Source organism: Pseudochaenichthys georgianus, chromosome 24 (assembly GCF_902827115.2).
Source record: "Pseudochaenichthys georgianus chromosome 24, fPseGeo1.2, whole genome shotgun sequence".
Classification (NCBI taxonomy): domain Eukaryota; kingdom Metazoa; phylum Chordata; class Actinopteri; order Perciformes; family Channichthyidae; genus Pseudochaenichthys; species Pseudochaenichthys georgianus.
Genome location: NC_047526.1, coordinates 30923546 through 30943522, shown reverse-complemented (window position 1 = coordinate 30943522; position 19977 = coordinate 30923546). Strand labels below are relative to the sequence as shown.

The 19977-nt window shown below is 41.9% G+C and overlaps 1 protein-coding gene across 2 annotated transcripts in view; it reads right to left on the bottom strand.

The window, feature by feature from the left end:
- Positions 1 to 19165, bottom strand: part of map3k5 (mitogen-activated protein kinase kinase kinase 5) — a 94187-nt gene extending 75022 nt beyond the window's left edge. The window contains exon 1 of one of the 2 annotated variants that reach the window (XM_034075482.2): positions 18265 to 19165. In XM_034075482.2, coding sequence (XP_033931373.1) covers positions 18265 to 18679 — 415 coding nt within the window. In that variant the 5' untranslated portion in view covers positions 18680 to 19165. Of the gene's footprint in view, positions 1 to 15242; positions 15461 to 18264 lie in introns of those variants that run through there. The other variant, XM_034075483.2, reaches the window with a different exon arrangement.
- Positions 19166 to 19977: the final 812 nt, after the last annotated feature.

The following is a 19977-nucleotide window of genomic DNA, read 5'->3' as shown; positions in this document are numbered from 1 at the left end:
CAGTGGTCACTCAGATCATTCGCAAATACTCCCACAGCTGAGTATTTATGTTGAACATTAGTTAAAATTAGATCAATTAGGGAGGATTTATTAGGGGACTTAATGTTATGGCGAGTAGGACTGTCCACAATCTGAGTAACATTTAAAGAGATACAAGGTTTTTAAAATCCTCTGACACTGCAGTTAACCAGTCCCAGTTAAAATCTGCTAGCGAAGACAAGGAGTCTTTGACAGCTGAGGGGGGTCTGTAGCAGCCCACCACCATGACCTGTTGACCCTTTGCCACTTCTATATTTAAGGCTAAACATTCAAATTGCTTACTGATCGATTGGAAACTAATGTGGATACACTGAACTTATTCTTAACATAAACGGCAACGCCACCACCTTTATTAGGCCGGTCGGTACATTGCCCACAAGTTGCAGATAAAAATGTATTAATGCAGCTTTAAAAACAGCTTTAATAGCTCTATGTACTCCTCAAATCAATGTCAATCATTACAATTCAACACCAGGAGCACTGTGAAAACACATTTCTGCTGAGATCATTCAATATTAGCAACCATTGAATGCTGATCATTTGAATAAATATCCATTTTAAAGAGGCCCCATTATGTTTTCGGGGGTTTTCCATTTCCCCTAGTGTGTTATATGGTTTTGGTGCATGTAAATGGCCTGCAAAGGCTAAAATCCTAAAGTTTCTCTCGCTTTGTTTCCCCGGATTATAATATGTGCACCAGAAGCTGTTGACCAATCACAACAGAGCCTGCCAGCTGACCAATCAGAGCAGACTGGGCTCTGATTTTAGACGGAGGGTGAAAAGAGGTGATGCAGCACAGGCAGCATGAGAAAAATAAACTAAATACTAAATACTGATAGGTGCCTGAAAGTGAGCGTAATAGGGCCCCTTTAATTCAATGGCTGTGTCGCTACATGCCAAAACGGCTCTGCAGAAAGATCAGAGCTTCTGTCCGTGATGCAAATTCATCCAGGAAGCAGGCCTCAGAGCTTCTCATCATCACCCCCCTTTCCTCCACACCATCTTCAGAGAAGCAGCCTGAAATTTTCATTACGGCCAAGCAGGCAGAGGACAGGATATAAGGCATATTAAGCTCTGTGGCTCTGTGCAGTGATGCAGAATATCAAGAGGGATGTTACTCTCCGGATGAGTAGACAGTGTCTTCACATCAGGATTTCTGCCCTGCGACATGTCAGGTTTCACTTTCTGACGTATAAAGCGGGGGGAAAAACACCATAATCCTCACTCGCTGACCTCTCTGCTTAACAACCACTTGCTACTTCCATATCCATGATGCATTTCTATTAATGATATCTCCACGATCACACTCACACTATTAATGAATGTTTGGACAACTACCGTGTCATAAAACGTCCAAACCAACACTCACAGGATGAAAGCATTAACTGCAAACCTGATTAACACAGAATAAAATGCTGTTTAGCTTCCTCGGGGCTCTTATTTTATTCACACAAGTTGCTGAATGTCAACATCCAGACAGCGTGAGGCGGCTGATGAATAAAATATAGGCTAGTCTCATTTCTCTGCTGGCGGGAGACACCATCAATATTACATTGGCAGAGAGCTTTTAATGCAAACAGGCCATTAAGAAGCAGCGGTGTAACACACAGCTGACAAAAAAGCTTGTTTTCATGGATGCATTGGTCTGCTTAGAAACCCCACCTGCTTCACAGAAACACAACGGAGGTATTGAAGATGTGTTCTGCCATAAAACAGGGCTAATATAGGTGATATATAAAGCCCTGCACATATGAAGAGAGAAAGGGCACGACATACGTGAGTGTATTCTGCCGGGAGACGTGCCGCAATCAGTCCTCATAAGTGCTTTGGACTCACAGTGAAACCGCTGAGAGCTGATGATATAGTGTGAAGTGTTTCTCAGTCGAGATGCATACATACTGACTAGTGACTATAATATCATAACATAAGACATGAAGAACACAGCACCTTAATAACAACCTGAATGCAGTGGTAGTCGTAGAGAATCACTTTCATCCTTAATGTCCCCAACAGGATGTTTGCTTTTCACTTCACTAACGTTTCTTCAAATCAGAGTTCTAGTGCAGGCAGCTATTGTTCATACTATCTGAGCCCAAACATACGGAGTTACGGTAATATAGTGAGTCAATGCTACATCCCAGCCAGAGCTTTAAGGTCTGCTGTTGCTGGTAGGGCCCAAGACCAGGCTCAAAACCTGAGGGCACCAGCCTTCGCAGCAGCTGGCCTCAGGCTCTGGAACACTCTGCCCCTCCATGTGAGGTCGGCCCAGACACTAGGGTTTTTTAAATCCTCACTAAGGACTCACTTCTTCTCCCTGGCCTTCTAGTCAGAGTGGAGCACGACACCTGACTATTCCCTGTGTTTCTGTTTTATATATTTCTGTTGTAAATTATTGTCTTTTATTGTGATTGTAGACCAAAAATCGCTTTTAAAATGTACTATATGAATAACACTTGATTTGATTTGAATGTATCGCTGAGTGATCAGATCTGACAGTCTCCTCCTAATGGTTCGAGTCATTTTTAGCAGTAGCATCACCATTAGGTCGACATTTGAGGTTGTCAATTTTTGATTTATGACAAAACACTTGGATTGCAGTGGCTAGCTAGATAATGTAATACATGAAGATGGTGATAATGGTAATGGTATACTTGCTTTATATTGGCATGCTATCATTGTTATTTTGAGCTTAGCTTTTAGTTTAAAGCACCATTCTGGACATATACGGCACTACAGAGCCACTAGCCAGGCTGTGGACTCTTTGCCAATAATGTGGTTTCATCTAATAAACTGTGAGGCTGCTGTTCTCAGTTTGAAATTGTAAATTCAAAAGCTTTGCATTGAACAAAACAAAGAATTAAAATATGATCGTCACTTAAAGGGGACCTATCATGCAAAATGCACTTTGTGATGTCTTTTATACATAAATATGTGTAACCGCCCGGTGTGTCGGGGAACTCATGCAGCGTCAGAAAATAAAACCCTCTCTCTTTTCCTCCGTACCCAAATCTTTTAAAAACAGGGGTACAACGAGCGGATACAGATTTCCCTCCGAACTGACGTGTCCATCCCATGGATGTATAATAAGAACCATCCACCTCGGTCCATCTGAGGTGACGTCGGCAGACCATAGACTTAAAGCGGCAGACCCACAGAAAGTTTCTATCAGAAACAATGCCTGACGTGTTTTGGACGTCTTTGTTTACGTTAGCAAGCCTCGCTAACACTCAGAGCTAACCTGTACTGGAGAGCACATGTGTTTAAAAAGCAGGAAATAAAAAAAGAACTCACCTTGTGATAAACCCGCAAGAGAAAAAGCATTTGAGCTCCATACTGTTTCAGAAATAATCCTTGACGTGGTTTAGAACAGGATGGCGTTTTATCACAACCGAATTTAACTATATCTCCGGTAGAATTCTGATCAGGCATTAGCTCCGCCTCCTCTTGTTTATTTTTTTCAAGCTAAGGACCCAACATCTGCGTTTCTCTAACAGGGCTGCAAACAAGGGGTTTGAGCAGTATGAGGCATGGCTACAACGGGTGAACTGTTTGGTATTTTGAAAAAAAAACTTCACAGACATGATTGTATAGGTATGGCCCTACAGTATATGTTTAAAATATAGCATGATAGGTCCACTTAAAGGCTACTGAAAATAATCATTTAATGTAGCCTTAGTTAAATATGTATCTCCTCATAGAACAAGCACTTTGGTTTATAGATTTTTCATATTATGCTTGTACTCCCAATAAACTTCATTGCATTTGTAGCGACTACAAAAATAACACTAACAAGCATTTCCCGATATGACTAAATAATCCAAAGGAGGAAATGCATCACACTTCAAGGCCAGTAGACATGTTGTGAATACTCCCTAACCAAATGTCACGCTTCCCTTAGCAATGACAAGGTGTATCTAAAATGTGTGCTGTGTTCTGTCAGAGGCTACATGCATCATTAAGAACAATAATTTAGATTTCACGGAGACACACAGCACAGAACATCCCACAGACGGTGCCTTTGAGTTCACAGTGAAGCATCTGAATGTTTTTTCAGAGCTTCAGACGTCGTGCTTGATTCTCAATCCAACAGCAGATCCTGCCAGCATAGTGCTGACAGAAGGCTGTGGAAAGCAGAGCAACTTGAGTCACCATTTAAAACAGCCCTGCCACCTGATCACAGTGGCTGTTGTTGAAGCTGTTGCAATCACAAAATCAGTACAAAAAAATCACCTGGGAGAGATTAAGACAAATTGGGTAAAATAAACCCAACACATGCATAGTGATGCTCTGATAATCCTGCTACACCTCCTACGGCTGGACCTGCTGCTCTTGACCAAAACCAAATTGATTCCCTCGCCTACTGCTCAAAGAAGAGGAGGGAAATAATTCAATACTCTTCACAAACTGGCTTCCAGCAGCTTTTGGCTTGCCGCTGCAGTTTCCTGAGGCCCAGCGCTGGAGGCTGAGGAGCAGAGAGAGAGAGTGGAGATCTTTCTCAGCCGTCTCCTGAGAGCTTCTACCAGTTGCACAAGCTCTTTTTTTGGAGGAGGGGGGTCTGCTCAATATTTTTGAAATCGCAGCAGGATCTCGATTACACTGGAGACTGTTCAAGTAGATATGGATTAACTCTGAAACCCTTTTTTCTGTGCTCAGAGCCAAATGAAGAGCATACATTCGGACACAAATAAATCTATTGTAATGATTGTGGGCGGTCGGCGGAATGTAAACAGCCCACAGCTGTAAACAATGCTGACGGTGAGAGCATCTTCTCCACTCCCTGAAGCTGCACACAATGCAAACCAACCATTACATTCAATGTGTGTTTATGACATCAATTATGAATTATTGTTCACATTATTTATTCATCTGTATATTTGAGAATGGCAGCTCTTCCATGAACTTGGCAAAACATATCAAATATTATAAACGGAGTATTTTAAAGTTATATACAGTCAGAAATCTTTTAGTTCAGAATATATATTTGTTACAGATGTATGCAGGACTTTACACAAATAATAAAAAATGAAATTAAAATGTTATCCTAAACGTAGTTAATCTCCCACGATAATTTATTTATTTAAAAGTATTACAAAAAAATAAAAGAGGCGGATTTTCACATGTGAGAAGCTGAAAACACCAAATATTTAGACTGTTTAAATTCATTGTTAATTTAAATTGTTGCTTATTAATTGACTTCTGATCAAATCGTACATTCATTGACTTATTGTTCTCTATTTGATAGAGACAAAGAAAACATGTAAAAGTAGTCTAGTCTGCAGTCTAACAAGCATTACTGATATGCAAACTATGATTTGCATCAAAATATACAAATGTCAATGATAAGAATTGCACAAATTGTTTTTTTTTGTCCAAATAAGTACCTTTGTGTTTGAAATGACCAACATCAACAATAATATGTTGTCTCTAGCAGGGTACGGGGAGAATAAAGTGTTTTCATGTGCAGGTATGAGCCCTGACTTTTGACCTAATAACAATATTTGTGAAAATGTCACCGTGCCTCAATGCTAAAAGCACTGTTATTAAATCACTCCGGCACAGTTTACTCAGGTCAGTCCGGGTGCGGCTGTAATGGCCTGCAGGTTATCTTGTTTTGCTTTGAGCATGTAGGACAGGTACAGTAAGCAAATAGAAAGCACTCGTTACAATCAATTACATAACAACTACACAGAGGATGTTGTAGCCATGGAGACTCAGTGAGGAAAACGCATGTGAGTGAAACAGTGTGCTGCTGTCAAGCTTTTTCCCCTTATCGCTAATGGAGGAGCTGGAAAGAGGCTCGTGTTGGGGAGCCGAGGCTGGATTCAGACAGTGGAATAACTGTCTCCAAACTCCACTGGAAATCTCTTTTTCCTCGCCTTAATATAAGAGTAACTGTTGGTGTATATAATGGCCAAATTCCTCAGCCAACTTTCCAACAACTCCAGGAGATGTTTGCTGTGTTCTTGTGAGTTTTGGCAGCTCCTCGATGATTTTCTTCTGTGCCACAGTGGATGTTTTAAAGGGGTACATTAATCGTCTTTTTTCTCAAAGCAATGATACACCTGTGAGTTTGATGTAGAAAAGTCAGAATCAATATAGAATTGTTTTTATTTTAAAGTAAATTCAGATTGAACATAGTAAAAAAATGTAAATGATAATGTCCGTCGAAAAATAAACATTACTTATAGTGAAAACCACTCTTGAATGATGGGACCGGAGACTAAAAGCTTTAGGAGTCCAAACTACAGGGCCGGCCCTGACCAATTTGCTGCCCTAGGCAAGATTTTAGCTGGCGCCCCCCCCCCCCCAAAATGCAGACACTCACTATGGCTCGGGCATGCATGCACGGTTGTGGCATGACCACCAAAACATAAAGATATGGACACATGTGTGCAAATGTATTTAGTATCCTATCCATTTGAACATGATTTAAGTGGGGGGTGGACAACCTCCTCTAGGGGGGTCCGGGGGCATGCTCCCCCGGGAAGATTTTATTATTTTTTATTATTAATCTGGTGCACTTTGAGAGCAACATTAAGAGATCTAAGGATACATCTCTCAACACCCATATGAAACAGAACTGTAAGCAGATTTTCTTTTTCTTTATGAATATTTTACAAATCACTCCCCTTTTAAACTGTATTCTTGTTTATTAATAACAACTTTTTTTACTGTCATATAGTATTTTATACTATAAGAGAATAGATGAAAATCTATTCTCTTATTTTTTTATAACTATAATGATCATATAAAGGTGTGCCTTTACCTCACTGAGCTGAGGTTATCAGAGCCTCTCAGTCTTTCAGGAGAGAGCTAAATTCCGATGTTAATAAAAGCTGTATGCGGTTTTTGGGAGTTTGATTTATTTTAAATTAACACAAATACAAAATTAAAACCTATAATTGCACACTAAAACCATTATTTAAAAAAAAGAACTATTTCACATAAACCTCTGGTTTTTACTTACTTGATTTTGGGGGGGGGGTGCCCCATAGTTTATGGACGCTGTACACAATATAGGCGTAGTTCTGTTAGTATAAGATAATAAGATGTACTTTGTTGATCCAAAATCGGGAAATGTGTTATTATTATAATAATAAAATATATATATTTTAAATTTCTAACTTTTTAAAATTTTCGGCACCCCCCATTGATTGATGCGCCCTTAGCATTCGCCTATACTGCCTATGCCAAGGGCCGGCCCTGCCAAACTATAACATATAATAAGTACCCTGTATCAAAACAAGTGACATTTGACCTTTTTAGAGAGGTTTAGCAAATAAACCCCACCTTTGGGGTCATTTGGGTGGATTTGCCGTTTCTCTGGAATCCATTGGTCGATTATGGTGATTGACATCTCTTTTGAACCGAAGGGGAAGTTCCACATACACACGCACGTTACCATTGAGGAGTGAGAGTGACACACAGGCATGGGGATTAAGAGGTTAACAACCGTAGCTAGGCCTGTGTTGACAGTCATTAAAAAGCATTGTGTGAATCTTTGAACAACAGATTGAATGCATTTCCTTCCTCATGCTACGTTTCTTGGAATAGCATTACCATGTGATATTGTTCTACAGTAAAATAGAATAACTGTCTTTCCTCTACTGGTAAATGTATCTAATAGATATCAAAGTATGAGATATAAACAAAATAGGGCCCAAATAAGCAGAATATTGCTCCAAGTGGAGACAAAACTACCGACTTGAGATTTAGTATGGTTTTAAAAGGACTTGGAAACAGTTCTGTCGGATGACGTCTCTGTGTTAGGTTGGTTGTTGTTGTTGAGCTTTTTGGAAAGCAGGTATTTGTTCAAGGCATGTCACACACTCCCTTTTGTATCTTCCTTAAAGATGAGTCAAATTTGCAGAAGCTATTTGTCCAAGAGTTTTAAGTAAAAACAAGGTGGTGCGTGTTTGTCTCCTCAGAGAGATCCCATTACCTATGCAGAAACACATTGTGGTTTTGTTTGTTCATGTGTTTATTGATCAAACAAATATAAACTCAGACTAATATGTATTCAGGGAATGCCTGGAACAAAACAAATATCTTACGGAAAATGCGTCACTGGCAACTGAAAGTCAAATAGTCTTTGGAAATGTAACATGAATACAAGCTACGGTTCATGTGAAGCCTGACGTCTAGACAAAGTAAACAGCTACTGGAGGCATTCTCCCAAAATACAACCCTGGGAATGGAAGAGCTGTCCCATAAAGGTCTATTAAGTTAGCATTACCGTCTACAAATATGTCTCGTCTCCCAGAGGATAACATGGGAAACACTAGACAATGGTCATACTGTACTTTAGATGGCCTGCCCAGCAGAGAGACTAATGCCTTCTGTATATTTAGACACTAGTGTGCTTGAAAGGAACAACCCAGAAAACACCACGATGCAGGACATGGAACCAGCCTTCCAGTTGGATGCTTTCCTGACACTTTTTTCTAAAACTTCTGCTCCACTTCGTTGCTTTTCACACACTGAGAGATTTTACAAACTGCAGTGCTATGGCCACGAGGGGAAGAGAGCTGGGAACAGAATGTGAATTCATCTGACACACACGCTTTGAGAAACTCATGCTGCTGCTGCCCCGACATGCCTCCTTGCCTCCTACATTTGCTTAAACAAGAGGGATTTGTTCTTATTCCAAGTAAACAATGCTTTCACCTCAGTACTTCACCTGAGAGGATTAAGGTGTCGTGTGCTTACTTGCTGCATTGAAATGAAGACACACACACACACACACACACACACACACACACACACACACACACACACACACACACACACCACACACACACACACACACACACACACACACACACACACACACACACACACACACACACACACACACACACACACACACACACACACACACACACACACACACACACACACACACACACACACACACACACACACACACACACACACACACACACACACACACACACACACACACACACACACACACACACACACACACACACACACACACACACACACAATCATCTCTATACTGGATGTTTGTCTGTATTTCGTCAGTGTCGGTGTTGAAGTGGTCTGTTTTTAAGGATCCTTGACGTGATACACTCTGGAGGAATCACTCATCTTGCTAGCATATCTCTGGAGACAATATTGTTGGACTTTTAGTTTTTATTCATCCAGTGAATTTTGGATTGGGACCAACATTTTGAACAGATATTCATGTTCCCAGCTTTGAATGGATTTTGTGATCCTTTGATTCCTGAAGCACCATCACTTTCCAATTATTTGACTAAATACCTGCAAGACAAGACAATGAGATCAGTCTCATCTACTTTGAGTTGAGTGCTAAGTAGCATGCGATGCAATATTAGCAAGCGAACACAACAAACGATGTGTTTGGTGGCTTCGTCACTATGGACTGACGGCTTCCGGCCGGGTGATGGGGCACTTTGTTGGCGTGATTGCACAGTATATGTTGTCTGTGGCTGATGATTGTGTGCACCTGGTGTCCTGTGTTGTCTCCTCCCCCTCACCTGTGTCTTGTTGTGATGATTGGAGTATGGGTATTTAGGCTCTGTTGCCCTGTCTGTTGAGAGGCTGGTAGTGTGGGTGAGATCCTTGTGGCTGTGTTCACCTGGGCAGCAATATTGAGGATGTGTATCCTGCACCACAGCGATGAATAAATGCCCACACCGGGTTATATTTGAATTCTCTGCCTCTGCCTCCTTGCTTGGTCGGGCCGCTCAACGGTCAGCTTCACAGTCTGCTTGGCATCATCATGTTAGCATTGTTATTATCATCATGTTAGCATTGTCATTGCATGCAAAGCTATCTTTCTTCCAGATGAAATGGAACAGTTATCTGGTTTGTCTGAAGACAGGTTCATATCCAGAGGGGTTACTGAGAATGAGAAGAAATAGATGAGGGAACTTGGTTCCCGTGTGAACTTTCAAAATACGTTAACTAACGCCTCTAACTTGTGAAATGACACAGTTTTGATGTTGCCGCCTTGAAACAATGTTCTCTTTCCCCCCAACCACCCTTGTTTTACTTTCAAACACACCGTTTGGCATCCACGTCATTCTGTGACCTTTGCGGTGCAGGATCCAAACACCTATGAGAGGAGTACAGTTTTGATGAGTACACCCTCTCTGTTAACAGATACTGTACCTGGTGGTTACAATCCTAACGCTAGATACCGAGTGCATGTGTTACAGTTTTTACCTCAGAGTCAGTGTTGGGTCTTCAGCTCTATTATTTAAGATGTTCTCTTTTAAATCAAAAGGATTGCACTTAAATGTTCCTCCTCTTATATCACTGTACACATATACACACTTTTCTGCATGCGGTGATAATCCACTGTTCTTTTTGGCGAGTTAGATCCAGACGGCCTTCAGGTTCCTCATCACACTGATATACGAGCCACTCACCACCCTCTCACTCGCTCTCTTAAGACGCGGCTACACGCTCCTCCTGCTGCCTTTTACCTCAAACGAACCCCTGATAAGACCTAAAGGGAGTGTTGATACACCGCCTCTCTACCACCCGTCATCTTTCTGGAGAGTGCTTAAGAGATTTGCCCTCAGGTTTGTCCAAGCGTAAACTGCACATGTTCAGTGTACTGTATACGAAGAATACTCACTGAACACGAAGTACTGGCACGTTGGGTATTACTGCTATTAGTCTGCAGGGCAAGAAAAGATATCAAGTGGATTGTGGGTTTCACAATAATAATGAATGGAGAAGAACGCCACAGTTTGCACTTCCTGTTGAGAAACGCCAGCTTTTTCGTGCCAACGCTGTGCCTACAGTCTCTGTTTCTGCCCCAGATGCCAGTGAGTTGCCTTTGGGCTTAATCTTTATGACCTTGAGCTCTCTCACCTCTGAGGAGCAGCCGAGCACAGAGTGAACAGGAAGGAGGGGAAACAGCTGAGCAGAGGGCCAGCTGACGGGATTACAGTCAATCATGTGCTGGAGAATCCCAGGACGGAGAGAGTTGACGCTGAACATAGATCTCCCCTGCTGTGCAAGCACTACACATGTGTTTGGGTGAACTGCTTAGATGTTTGATATTTCAAACTAAAGCCACATTGTTACAGATATGTAAGAAAACATACATTTGCAGGACTCTGTCAGGGAAGTAAAACATGCTTTTTTCCCACCCTGAGATCTTCCCATTCTCACACATTTGATTCAATCAAATCCGGCAAAAAAACACGATTTCAATTGAAACTGTGATCTGTAGATGTGCTAAAGGGAATACTTCAAATCAAGTTTAACTTTGGTAAACTTGACACACAAATGCCTGACAATGGATCGATAACATGTGAGCCTGACAGTGTGTCCTTTACAGGAAACAGAGCTGGGGTTTCAAAAATGGGGGAAGCTAACGTAGCTTATTTGTGGTGTTGGTCAATCTTGTAAGGAAATATTTGTATGTATTCATGTTAGTAAACTATGAATACGCTTAAAAGGGGAAAATGATTTGTGTAGAAGACTGTGAGCTGGTTTTGGGCTTGTTAACATGTGGTTTTTTGAGGACAAAGGAAGAAGGGGGGAAGGTGAGGAGTTAACATACAGTCATCTCAGATCCCTGTGATAATGAAGCTGAGCCACTGTGATTGGGGAACTTAAGATGTGAGGTGTTGATGATATTTGGGCAGCCAATCACGGAGGTCTGGAAGGGAGGCGCAGATAACTCCTCTTGTAAGCGAGGTATTTAGACAGGAAGCACGCTGTGTGCCCTCTCTCTTTCCTCTGGCTGGCTCACGTGAGTATCAGGTAAATATGGGATCCCAAAGATAACTGTATTGAATTTGTACTGTATTTGATTGTATTGCATTGTCTTATTACCATTAAAGTAGATTATTGTTATCGGTTAATTGTATGCTCTGGATTCCTTCCTGTAATATAACCAGCTTGTTTAGGGACGCGCGGAGATTTGAAAAAGCGGACTAGTTGTCCATTCATATTTCTAACAATCTACATTACATGTTACTTGTTAGACGCTTTTATCCAAAGAGACTTACATACTCAATACTGTGGACAATCAGCACAGGAGCCATTTGGGGTGAAGTGTCTCAGGGACACAACGACATGCTGACTGCAGTGGGGTTTGAACCTGTGCTCCCCTGATCTGAACACCAACGCACTAGTCCACAGCGCCACACACCTCCCTGTCTAATCTGCTTAACACTCCACTGCTTACAAACTGTTCCTCAATACAAGGAATGGTTTGCAGACAGTTGTGAGAAATTAACCGTCAGTTAGCAAGCGAGCGATCGTTGAAAGCTTTTCCCCCTCATCAGTATCTTATGAAATTAACAAAATGCCATTTGGAGTAGTTAGTCCTCTCAAAATAGTGTTTCTCTAAATGTGGACGATTGTTGCTTCAAACTGGTTGACTTCTGCTTCTATGATGATGCAAATGTAATATTTGAACAGTTGGGCGTCACTGCAGGCAATACTTAGGCTGGAGCCACACGAGGACGATAACGCAAGCGGACCGACATCGATATCAAAAAAGTCCTGTGACCCGTTGCTACGGTCTGCAGTAGATGCAGTGTTGCTGGCGTTTAGTGATGGCTGCTTTAACCATGTTCGTATGAATGATTATCCACAGACGTGTGTCACTGCTGTGGAAGCACTTTGGAAATGATGCAGGCGCAGCGGAGCGGGTCACGCGCACCGGACACAATTTGTTGTTGTATTTTTCGCTCCGTTCTCTTTTTGACTAGAGGGTGCACAACATTCAACTGCCCCGAAGATCCCGACGCGAAGCCTGAAGGGTAAACACCAGGTTTACTAATCTACCCGCACAATGTGTCTGGTGTCGGAATGTCTCGCTATGTTAGTACATTCTTAAAAAACAAAGCACCATTTCATTTCGGGTTGAAATGTGTTGTAACTGAGCATTGTAATATATTACCCACATTTCATTAGTAATGCGTTACATTACTGCGTTACAGCAAAAAGTAATATATTACTGTAACTCCGTGACTTTTGTAACGTGGCACCCAACACTGCCTGTAGCCGATACGACCGTTATCGCCCTCGTGTCCTTAGATAACATACCTGTAAGAACATGTGTTGACTTTGCATTTAGATGTTGTATGTAGAGGCTTTCATGCTTCTAGCTTGTGACCATGCTCAACAAGGCACTTCCCTCAGCCTTCTCAATAAAGCAACCAATTGAAAAGGTGGACAGCCTGAAAAGTATTTCTGAGTCGCTGGTGGAGTGGCGAGCGCAAAGACAAGAGGTCAGAAACACACTCAGACAGACGAGGAGGAGGAGGAGGTCCTTTCAAAGCGCTCAGGAACTGTTTCAAAAAGCCATTGTGCTCCGTGTGAATCCCACAGGAACGCAGTGTAACACTCAACTGGAGAGATACCGCTCTGCAGGCCACAGCTGTGAGGAAACAAGCACGTCTTGATCCATTGATACACTAACTGCTGTATTGTTGATATTGATCTGTAGAGACTGACATGTGTTTGTTTAAAAATCATTTGTGATATTCGGCATGTATCTCATTATGCATTTGAGAAAGGAAGGATTGCTTTAGCTGGATGTGTTTAACCAGGAAGTCAACATGCTTTTATCATCAGTCATATATTATTTAAAACACATTGAGCAAGCTGTTCACTACATCAATCAGATTGAAATCTAATTTACTTGGTATCAATATGATCAAAGAGAGATCTACTATCAACTCTGAATCTTATTGATTTATTGTTTCGAGTACAAGATAGACCAGTTAGTTTTAAGAGCAGAGGAAAACAACAACAGTACAAATACCTCGTTATTATTATAAGGATTAAATCACTCCAAAATAAAATAATAAATTCCCTTTTACTTAGAGTGCCATAAATCAATTTAGATTGGCTTCTTTTTGAGTCGCCAAGTGTCTGCTTTTCCTCGAATTTTAATTAAACTAGACGTGCTCAAATAAATAAAACTCAACAGAAATGTCTCTTTCCCAAATCATGACCCAATTTCTCAAGATCATCCATAGGCTTTGTTGTGAGCAGTTTCATGCAGGAACTACTTTCTGTCTGCCATATCACATCTACTTAAACCACCTGGATTCATCAGTAGCACTGTATGAGATGATTCTTAGGTGAACCGTCCCTTTAAGTAAGTAAGTCACCTTCGCCTCATCTAACTACTGTACGATCACATCTACATTAGTGGCCCTTTCATGTTTGGATACATTCATTTGGATTCTGGGACTGGTGCCATGACATTACATCACCTCCATTATTCCCACCTACAATGGTGTGTGTGGCTTGGCTGAGCTCCAAGCCACACACACCTTTGAACTGCAATAGAACATTTAGGAGGTGGATGGTGAGTCAGACATCTGGAGTCCACAGAAATACAGACTCCTTCTGCTGCAGCTCACAATGCCCAGATCCACAGGAGAGTCTGACGCCTTTATCATCTCGCTAAAGCATCGTGCACTTTGCTCGCTCAGTGGATGTGTGTGGTCAATACTCAAAGGTTAGGGCTCCTACATTACGGGTGTATTATTGATAACGCATTGTAATACTGAGTCAGGACAGATGGAGGAGTGAAGCAGCAGCTCTGACCGGTGCTGTGCAAGTGACTCAAATCCTTCAGACCACTGGGAGCAACAACTCCCTGCAGCAGGAGTGTTTTCTCAGCACGTGGAAAAGCGTGGTTCACAGATGATCACGGTTGGACTGTTTCTGCAACCGTATGCATTAAGTCCTACGGTAGGTATAGGGACCAGAAAAACCCAACATCGTTTACAGATGATAAAAACTGAAGAATCAGCCATGTTGCTAGGTAACAATTGAACTGCAATTTTTGGGCAGATATGAGCCGGAGAATGAGCATATAAGGGCCACGTTAAATGAATATATATTTTTGACTGTTGTTCAAAGACAAAACAAGACATGAGAGTACATCATGCAGGCAGCTGGGAAATTGGGATGGAGATTTGTTTCTTGTGCAATATTAAGACCAAGCAAAACAAATTCAATAAATAGCAGTGTCATCCTAAATGTACGCTCGACTGATATCTTCCTTTCTATGATTAACATGTCCGGTAATCTGTTATTTTTTTTTCCGTTTAACACAACATCACTGTTGATTAGTCTCAATCAATAACATCATGTGATCACTGTGAGTGAGACAAGCAATACATTCCTGATCATCACATCTCATATACAAAGGAATACAACTGAACCTGATAAGATACGGTGAGTCATTGTTGTTGTCTAGAGATTGCATCTACGTTTCTCCCAAACACTTCCTGTGTATCGTTGCTCAGAGGCTTGCCGATCAGCTCGGTCCGTCTCTCAGACTGGAATCTGGACTAATCGTCTTTCCAAATCAACGCGTGCTTTCGGTCTCTGAGCTCATTGTTTAAAGGGCTCTGCTGTCTGGCCTTCATCTCCGATGCACACTCGTGCAGGAAGAGGATGAAGCAACATGTGTGTGAGCAGATAGGGCTCAGGGTTTCTGGGAAAACGCCCTCCCATGTGAATTTATGGGGAAATTCCACAGTAGTTCAGAGGAAGAAAAACAAATAAAAACACACAAATAAAAAAGGGAACATGGCGTGTTTGTACAGCTAATAACGTGATGTTATGACAAGCAACACGCCGGTCATGTGTTCAGCAGAAATACAACCGTCTGGTTTTCCTAGTCATTATGAAGTGGGTAAAATCTAAAGTGTTGGTACATCAATTACATGACAAGACTGCACTAGTTTCCCATCAATTGCACTATTTTAATACAACTCAAAGTAGCCGCTTAACATTAGCTTGATATTCACTTTATTTCCCACCAACTCTTCAAATTAGTCATCATTTATCGTCGATATACTTCTCATCAAAAATCACCAAGAAATCCCGTCTAAAACAATCTTCTATTATATAAGTTGTAGATTAATCGGCCAATTATTCACACGATTAATCAATTAATGTACCAATCTGTTAATTATATTTACTTACATTCATGACGGCACATTTTATGTTTATTAGAAACCACTTATTAATGACTTAACAAAGGATACAGAACATTTCATCACAACCCCAAGTTCTTCGTTATACTGTGTGGCTTGTAACTGGTCCATTAGTGCAATTTACATTACACTTAAGAAATGAGCAGTTAATACATCTTATAACCCTTATGTAAAGAGTAATATTTCAAATGTAAAGCGGGTCTGAATTCTATCCGCTATAATGCAGTTGAACAAAATCTCTACCTTCAACTTTTTAATAAAAATGAGCTAAACTGAAATGTTAAATCTATTCTGACCTCCACGTAAAACAGGCTCCATTGGAAATGCCAGTTTTCTTAGTGATTCTGCCACGATGTTCTTTCACTTGTACACGCTGCACTTTCACAGCGTATTATTACTCATAGTTGTCCTTGTAGAAAACATGCTCCAATGCCTTTAGAGACGAGACCAAAATGACTCATATTTGTATTCATGGTTGTCCTTAGGATAAGGTCTTTTCAAGTAATCGTTTTAAATGCTATTACATTTTGAGTTGTAAGTAAAGTAGGCCCATCAAAGTATGATAAATCCTATTGTATCCTTGAAACGTATATATTATCATTGCTATTATTATAAATACATATTATTATTATTATTATTTATTACATTACCGATTTTATTTTTATACTCCTGGAAATAATTACTGCACTTTATTCCTTATTCCTTTATTCCTAAGTATGTATGCTGCGTGTATTTTGTTGTGTTGTGATGTTTTTGTTTCGTTTTGATGGCATCCTTGATAGGGAGAAGCATGCATCATGATCTCATTGTACATGTATAATGACATTAAACGATTCTATTCTATATTCTGGTAGTATGCGACTGTGTTCCCCTTTAAAAGGCTTTGTGGTTCTCGGTACCAGCTGCAGGAATCTGGATTGTTATCCTTTGATTTGTGCAATATCTGATGAACAGATCCTCCTCATCCCAAATATGGGAGTGAAATGCAGACGTCGCTGCTGCTCCCAGCTCTTCCACACACCCTGGACATTACAGCTGCTTCGTATTTGACCACAACCTCTGACTTTGTGCACAACCGAACGTTTCCACTGGGATTATGAGCCAGCTACCGCATGGATAAGAAGGGAAAGTGCTTTCAGGGTTCAGGTTTGCGTCTCCGCTCGTAGATTTCCAGTGGAAAGTCCAGCCTCATGGTTTCCCCCATGATGACAGTCTGGCACAATACTGGAGGCGCACAATCGAAGGGAGGGAAACTATGCATGGGGGGGGGGGGAATATAACAATCAAGCGCCTATGGAGCAAATGAATCAAACCCCAATGATGCACTTCTGCTTTGTTCAGTACAGTGGGGAAATGACTGAGCGTGCAGCCTCAAGCCCTGACATGCAGAGAGAGAAGTGTTGTGTTTAAGGAGCAAACAGCAACCTGTCCTGCAGGCAAACAGCTTCCAAGGGAGAGGTGACCTTTGACCCCTGAGACTAGCATTCCTGTGACATGCCATCATGAAGTAGTGGCATTTCTCGGGTGACTGGGTATTGATCATTTAGTTTAATCATTACATTGGGGAGCAGAGATTACATTCCTGTGCATCAACAAGGCCACATAGACACTATGCATTACACTAATGCACACTCTGCAAACAATAACTTCTTTTTATTTATTTCATTTAAGTATTGCCCGTTCTGCACAACCCTCTGAACATTTGCACATTTGTATACAAGCTGCTTTAACACTTTTCATAACTTTTAATTGGGAGGCTGTGGCTCAGTGGAATGTGCGCTTAACTTCGAATCAGGGGGAAGCAAGTTCGAGTCCCACTGCAGTCAGCATGTCGTTGTGTCCCTAAGACACTTCAGTATTGAGTGTGTAGTCGCTTTGGATAAAAGCGTCTAACAAGTAATATAATTTAGCACAGTTACAATATTTAATTGTATTATTCTGAGTATTTTTTCATACTGAATGTCGTTTTTTGATGTATCCATATTTCATGAAAACTATTTTCTTAAGGTTATTGTTATGATGTTTTTTTGTATAGTTTTTCATATTTATTTGTGGGTTGTTTTTCTTAGAATGCATTTAATGTAACTGTGTTCATGTATGCATCACACACACCAAGGAACATTCCTGTTATGTGTAAACTTGGCAATAAACGTGTTTCTGATCTGAATTGATTCGATACAAATCCCAACAGGCAGCGTTCAGGAGCAGTGTTCTAAAGTTTCGGGTTGTTGCTCTGACTCACCTGCATTGTAGAAGCTGTCCAGCACCATGGTCTCCCCAAAGTCCAGCTTCCCGAAGTTGACAGTCTCCAGCTTGCTGCCCGATGTCTCGCAGGCGTCCTTCAGGCACTGCAGCGCCATGCTCTCCGCGTTATTCTGCTGGCTCGCCTCTCCGTTCACCACATAGGCCACCGTCACCGGCCTGCTTTTGCACGACTTCCCGGTGGACAGCAAGCCCCCTCCTTCCATCGTGTTGCTGCATGGAATCGGGCTGAGACTCCCGCTGTTGACCACAGAGTCCTGCCAGAAGGTCCCAGCTGCGGGGATCCCACCACCTCCTCCACCTCCACTTCTTTCCCCAACGAGGCTCTCTCTGCCGGGACGAACTCCGAAGCAAGGCACCGGTAAGGATATCCCGTCCTGGTTTATACTCATCATGTTTAAAGGGTCACTCACTAACTTGAAGTGTGGGTTGCGATGAGACGCTTCTCCAAGTCCTCCATGGAGAGCCAGCGTTACGCACGGCGGTGACCCATGGAGCCTCTGCACAGGCACGACGTGCAAGGCTTCCTTCAACACAGACACACACGGTTAGAGCTGCAGCTGCACATCATGCTGCATGTTTACTGACGGTTGCACCTAAAATAAAGCCCCGGATAACGCTGTTTGCTCGAAGCTCCGAGGAGAGAAAACACCAGAGGGAAATCCAGCGAATCCGCGCATTCCTTCAACAACAAATCGACATACTTCCAGAAGTTGAGCAACGCTGGCGCACAGAAGGCAGAAATGTCACTAAGAGACGAAGTTTAGCGCACTTTGAAGGCTCGCAGCGGCGTGTCACCTCCAAAGAGAAAGTAGACTGCACGCGCAGAGGCTCTTTTCATATGCATGCCCAGTGCCCAGTTTCCAATGTTATCTCCCTCACTCACGCACAGGGCGGGGAGACAGAGCACAGCCTGCTGGAGCTGGGCGGGGACAGCATGTCCATATGAGGAGTACAGGAAAGGAGCAGAAAACAACACGACAACTGCGAGAAATCAACCACAATTAGAAATGCAGGCTCAAATGTGTGAGCTGATATAGGCTATGTATCATGTTGAGAGAGAATGAAAGTGGTGGAAGCATATTATTGAACATTAATCTCTTTAATGATGTCAGAGTTTTTTGCAGGGCTGTAAACTAAACTGAGAGCATTTAATAATGTATTCATAATTAAATTGCTTCGTCCATTCATGTTGTCAAATCTAAACAGATTACAGACTAGAGATGTGCAATGATAATAATTCAGTTGCTATCAAGTACTAAAGTAACACAGCTACAGTATGCAGGGCCACCCCTAGCCAACGTGTGGCCCCACGTAAAGTTATATAAGGAGGCCCTCTGTGTCGCGAGCGTCGGAGGGGGGGGGCATTGTGCTAGTGGAGCCTCGCAGCGGCGAAACTGTGCCACGCCTGCCCTAATTGCGCCGCATACGCGCATAGAGGTGCGCCGCAAGATGAGGTCAACAACAAACAACAAAGCCCTCGCGAGGTGAGGCTCCACGCGGCCCTGCAGCTATGTTGCAAACCATGGATTTGTTATTCTATGTGAAGAATTTTAGCGTTACATTAATTTTGTACTTTATGTAGAAGCGGTTACCTCCTGTTCTCAGGTTGTGTCACCTGTTGTTACCTGGTGGTCTCTCTCTTTCCTGTCACGAGGAGGACCTCTTGTGGCAAATGCCTGCTATTACAGGT